The 5,682-nt window shown below is 42.5% G+C and overlaps 1 protein-coding gene across 2 annotated transcripts; it reads right to left on the bottom strand.

Moving 5' to 3' along the window:
- Positions 1-1,057: 1,057 nt before the first annotated feature.
- On the bottom strand, positions 1,058-5,130 carry LOC112881846 (pertactin autotransporter). 2 transcript variants are annotated; one of them, XM_025946738.1, is made up of 6 exons: positions 4,800-5,130; positions 4,595-4,661; positions 2,598-2,646; positions 2,226-2,270; positions 1,979-2,071; positions 1,058-1,553 (listed from the first exon to the last, which is right to left on the bottom strand). In XM_025946738.1, exons 1-5 carry the CDS (start codon positions 5,040-5,042, stop codon positions 2,044-2,046), a joined length of 432 nt encoding a protein of 143 aa, XP_025802523.1. In that variant the 5' UTR covers positions 5,043-5,130; the 3' UTR covers positions 1,058-1,553; positions 1,979-2,043. The 2 variants fall into 2 exon arrangements, with proteins under 2 accessions (XP_025802523.1, XP_025802522.1); XM_025946737.1 differs by having other exon boundaries at positions 1,979-2,075; positions 4,800-5,129.
- Positions 5,131-5,682: the final 552 nt, after the last annotated feature.

Below are 5,682 nucleotides of genomic sequence, written 5' to 3'. Positions count from 1 at the left end.
GACTTTTGATGCCATCTGGATGTGAATATATATGTTCAACGAAATAAACACTTATTATAGTGTATCCATGTCTGAGCATCAAAACCGTGTTGCATTATGAAGATGAGAATCAGAACCTTACTGTATCTGAAAACAGTTAATAGCACCACTAGGACTGGATGTCATTTTTTGCACTTCCTTTGAAGGAGCAGCCTAGGACCTGAAGAACATAAAAGTCAAGGAGGCCCTAACATAAATCCACAATATTCAATACTAAAGAACTAATCCAGAAAGTGTTTCTAACATATCTAGCTCAGTTATTTATCGCCTTATCGGGTATCATCTAAGGGCAAATTTTGAAGTACATTCAGCCCTCCAGAGAGTGATGAAGCAATCGGTTACCTTATTAATTATTATCAATATGGCCTTCTGATTGCTTTTCTGTTAAAAGTACTAACAGGACATCTGATACTTTCAAGCTATCAGTTTTTCTGTATAATCAAACCATCAAGGAGCTCAAAACATTACCTGAAAAGAAAATGGTTCTCAACATTCACTGAAAATAAATATCAAGTTATGTTCAGTACAAAAAGAGGTAAAGTAAAATGTGCATTTGTTCTGGCATTACTTGTGGTTGCTACCAGGTGATGACATGTTTTGTAGCTATTTTTTACTGATTTAATGAGTACACATTCTAATATGTATTCTGGTGCTACAAACTCCGGAAAATATAAAGAAATTCGAGAGATGGCTGGTAATCAGGCTATCCAGCAACCAGTCAGGGTCGAGCAATTGTATGAATATAGGCACAAAATAGCAAAGGTCTTTGGAATAAATAAGAAGTTACTCTTCATCACAATTTTTGTGGTGCCTAAGAAAGGTAATGAGAAAGTTACCATTTTCATGTTAACCTCACAAGGCATCTGTCTCTTTAAGCTATTAATTTTCGCTAACAAATGAGAGTAGTTAAAATTGTTGGCAAAATAGAAAGATTAAGTCCAGATCTAAATACCACACATATTTTAATGTTATCACAAGTGGGATCATTGTCATAAATCCAAGGATGAGCAAACAAAGATAAGGAACGGCAGAGCGAAGATATAACAGGAAAACCTTTGGTGCCATATATCCCCAATTTAAAGAGATAGTCCATGGGCTGAATGACCCATTTACAAACATAACTCCATGTACACATCACAAGAAGACAAAGATATTTTTCAATAAATGCATACTTGCATAGCATTGTTTACAAATACACATAAGATGGAAGCATAAATCAAATCAAGAGTTAGGAGTATTTTATCATGCCATGGAAGGGAAAAGTCATCCTTTGTTGGTATAAGCCCCTTCATATTCCACCACCTGGTTGCCTCGGAACTAAAACACTTGGCATGTATTTTTACAAATACACATAAGATGGAAGCATAAATCAAATCAAGAGTTAGGAGTATTTTATCATGCCATGGAAGGGAAAAGTCATCCTTTGTTGGTATAAGCCCCTTCATATTCCACCACCTGGTTGCCTCGGAACTAAAACACTTGGCATGTATTTGGTGTATCAATTTCCTTACAACCTGCAGCACAATAGTGGCAAGAATCAGTACATGTGCACCTGCTGTGGATAATAACTCATGAGGTATTATCTTATAGTGAAGTATCGAGTACATCAAACATTTCAAAATAAGTTAGCGATCGTAGGTATATATAAAAAAACATAAATTCAATGAGCCTACCGAAAGATGCACAAGGGCGGGGGCTTCCCCCGCTGTACAGTTTCCAAAAAAGAAAAAGATGCACAAGCACCTGTACTGTACAGTAGGGCATCAATTCTTCCAAAGCCTAAAGTGGGTAATTGACACTTTACTTTGGAAATCTTGCTATTACTATTAGCTTTTCCTTGAATAAGGCGTTGAAGCACTCTCAGAGCATATGAGCCACCAAAAAAAAAACAATTCGATGTGGCTCAAGAAACATGTCACGGATTTCCAGTGGTAGTTACCTTATATGAACTACTGATAATATTCATGGACTAGGGGAGGCGGAGCAACTGATTGACAGCCAAATCTAATGAATCAACATTCTTCCGTAGTATCTTTCTTTCAGAAAATTAAGATTTAACAAGACAGAAATAAACAGAGTTAAACTACTATGAAAAAGTAACACACATTGAGACCATCATATTAAGATGGCCATTAACCAATTCCATAGTGACTAGAACTACATGTTGTCAACTAACAAAAGGATACAGTTGCATAGCAAGGCCTTCCAAGCCTCTCATTTCCTCATTTAACCTGCAGAAATATATTATCAGGAAAGCCTAGCAAGAATCAAGAAACACAAAATGTGCTAACCATTGTAAATACATATAAAGAACATTATTCTGAAAAAGAAATACAGTTTTTTTCATATAATATCTTCTTTCGCTTCAAGGATCACAGTAATCATGAAATGCAGCAAGACTTTTAGTCACTACAGAAATGTGCAGTTCACAAATACTTCCAGAACTGCTATTAGTTAGCAAGATATCCCACTAGAATAAGCAGTCCACAGTCCACACACTGTACTATCACACTATGCATGGCAAGATGAAAGATGAACGTCTTGGTCAAACTGATCACCTCAAGCACGAATTGATGTATTTATTTCCTTTTGAAGATGCTTCAAGTGCTGCAAAAACATAAAAAGGGTAACAATCATAATCTGGAGCCCCAGCAAAATAATTGATGTTTAGAGACTCAGCCCATGGAATCATATATGACAACCCCAAACACAAGAAGTAACAACAACAACAACAACAACAACTTAGCCTTTTGTCCCAAGCAAGTTGGGGTAGGCTAGAGATGAAACCCACGGAAAATAAGAATAAGAAACACAAAAAGGGCACAAGCCAAAGGAAGATTTAGGGGTTAAACAAAAAGTAACAAAGGTCACGGTTAAGGTACGTTAATTGCTAATCTCCAAGCGCTCCTATCCATAGCTAATTCCTTAGCGATATTCCACTCCTTAAGGTCTCTCTTAACCGTCTCGTCCCAAGTTAGTCTAGGTCTACCTCTACCTCTCTTTACATTATCGCCCCGCTTTAAAACTCCACTACGCACCGGCGCCTCGGGAGGCCTCCGTTGTACATGTCCAAACCATCTCAACCGATGTTGAATCAACTTCTCCTCGATAGGTGTCACCCCGACACTATCTCGAATCTCTTCATTCCGGACTCTATCTCTTCTTGTATGCCCGCAGAACCAACGCAGCATACGCATCTCTGCTACACTCAGTTGCTGGACATGTCGTCTTTTTGTAGGCCAACATTCAGCACCGTATAGCATCGCCGGGCGAATCGCCGTCCTATAGAACTTACCTTTTAGCCTCTGTGGCACCTTCTTGTCACAGAGAATGCCCGAAGCCTGCCGCCACTTCAACCAACCGGCTGAAATTCTATGTCTAACATCTTCATCAATGTCTCCATCTTTCTGAAGCATTGATCCTAGATACCGGAAAGTATCCTTCTTGGCCACCACTTGACCTTCGAGGCTAACGTCCCCATCCTCATGCCTAGTCGGGCTAAAGTCGCACATCATATACTCGATCTTGGTCCTACTCAGTCTGAACCCCCTCGACTCTAACATGTGTCTCCACAGCTCTAACTTCATATTATCTCCTGCCCTACTCTCGTCAACTAACACCACATCATCAGCAAAGAGCATACACCAAGGGATATCACCCTGTATGTCCCTTGTGACCTCATCCATCACCAAAGCAAATAGACAAGGGCTCAATGCTGACCCCTGATGTAGTCCTATTTTAATTGGAAAGTCACTGGTATCGCCATCACATGTTCGAACACAAGTCATCGCATCCTTGTACATATCCTTGATGAGGGTAATATACTTAGTTGGGACTTTGTGTTTTTCCAAGGCCCACCACATGACGTCTCTCGGTACTTTGTCATACGCCTTCTCTAGGTCAATAAAGACCATGTGTAAGTCCTTCTTCTCCTCTTTATATCTCTCCATCAATTGTCGTACTAAGAAAATCGCCTCCATGGTCGACCTCCCAGGCATGAACCCAAACTGGTTTTGGGTCACCCTTATCAATCTTCTTAGGCGATGCTCGATAACCCTCTCCTAAAGCTTCATCGTATGGCTCATCAGCTTAATCCCCCGGTAGTTAGTACAACTTTGAACATCTCCCTTGTTCTTGAAGATCGGTACTAAAATACTTCTCCTCCATTCCTCCGGCATCTTGTTTGACCGGAAAATTAGGTTAAAACGGTTAGTTAACCATACTACCGCCCTCTCGCCTAGGCATCTCCACACCTCAGTAGGGATGCCATCGGGACCCATCGGGACCCATAAGAAACACTGCCGTTGCCGGTCCCAAGCCCGCGATGAGAAAATATGGAGGGTTGTGTTAGGTTTGGCGAACCAGCGTAAAAATCAGCCACTCTAATGGAAATAAAACGCATAAGAAACACAAAAAGTAACATCTAATAGAAATTCGCACATCAAACTATGGAAACCTTGCAATCACTATTGCTACAAGTAAAGGAGGTGCGACCTCAATACATGCGAACACTCGAGAGAGCCTAGTAGATTCCCCAACAGTCTCGAGGCCTCACCAGATTCCTGGAGGCGGCCGACGACGTCGCCCAAGCACTCCATGTTCTCCGCCGACGTCGAGGTGACCTTCGTTTCCGCGCGTCGCAGCAGTAAGATTCATCGTAATCCATCAGTCGCGTTTGGGAATGTGAAGGAGGAGTAGCAGAGCAGCGAACAGAGCTCGAAGGCTCGCCGCGTTTTGGTCTGCGAAGAGAGAGTACGTACATTCGAGAGGGCGACGCGGAGGGAGGCGAAGAGGGACGCGTAGCTCTCGGCGATGGCGGCGGCGTCCCGCTCCACCGCCTCCATCGCCGCCGCGACCTCCCGCGCCCCCGGAGGCGCCGGTGCCGGCGCCTGCGTACCCGGGGCAGAGGCGGAGGATGAGGAGGTCCCCACCGGCGATGGACCCTCCGGGGGCGGCAACGGCATCGGATCAGGGGACTTTCCGGCGGCCGTGGCTGGTTCCATCTCCTTCTCCCGTTGGGTTTTCTGTTTCGCCGAACGGAAGTGGGGTGTGGGGAGAGAGGAGGAAGGTGTCCTGGTGCTTTGTGGATGACGTGTACCGACGCGTCGTATGATGCGCCTGGAGGCTGACGTGGACTTCGATGATTTTCTTTCCTCCCCTGGAAAGCTGGAAGATGCGGTCAATGAGTTTTTCTTTTTAATAGCAAAAATATATGATCATAATATAATACGTATGAGTGTGCTTAATGTGATTTTGTAAAATAAAATGTGTAAGAGTGTGCTAAATGTGATTTTGTAAAATATGCGTTTTGATGTGCCGTGGCATCACGATCAACTTGTGTGGTGTGGCCGCCGTGCCCCATTTTGCCGTACCGTGCGCAGGTGGAGGTGCCGTCGAGCTGCTCAGTTTGAAGAGGTGCTAACGTGCTGGCATGATCAAATTATCTTTCGCGCCATTATATTCAATGTAACAACTTGGAGTCAAAAACAATCATTTTGTTTTGTAATAATACCTTTTATCATTTTCAGATATGCTACTACCTTTTCAGATACTCTTAGAGCATACCCCTGTCTTATTTATATATATAAGTTATATATTTTCGTGACAAAAAGTTAGTACATTTAATTGCCCTGTCATTAGGCT

Source organism: Panicum hallii, chromosome 2, assembly GCF_002211085.1.
Source record: "Panicum hallii strain FIL2 chromosome 2, PHallii_v3.1, whole genome shotgun sequence".
Lineage (NCBI taxonomy): Eukaryota > Viridiplantae > Streptophyta > Magnoliopsida > Poales > Poaceae > Panicum > Panicum hallii.
The sequence above is the reverse complement of the archived record's forward strand: the minus strand, read 5'-3'. Positions and strand labels throughout refer to the sequence as shown.

Coding starts and splice junctions, on each gene's coding strand:
- LOC112881846 (XM_025946737.1), bottom strand. CDS start 5,042: ATGGAACCAGCCACGGCCGCCGGAAAGTCCCCTGATCCGATGCCGTTG. Junction 4,662..4,799: donor TCCGCGTCGCCCTCTCGAAT/GTACGTACTCTC, acceptor GCGGAAACGAAG/GTCACCTCGACGTCGGCGGA. Junction 2,076..2,225: donor GAAGGCCTTGCTATGCAACT/GTATCCTTTTGT, acceptor ATTTTCTGAAAG/AAAGATACTACGGAAGAATG.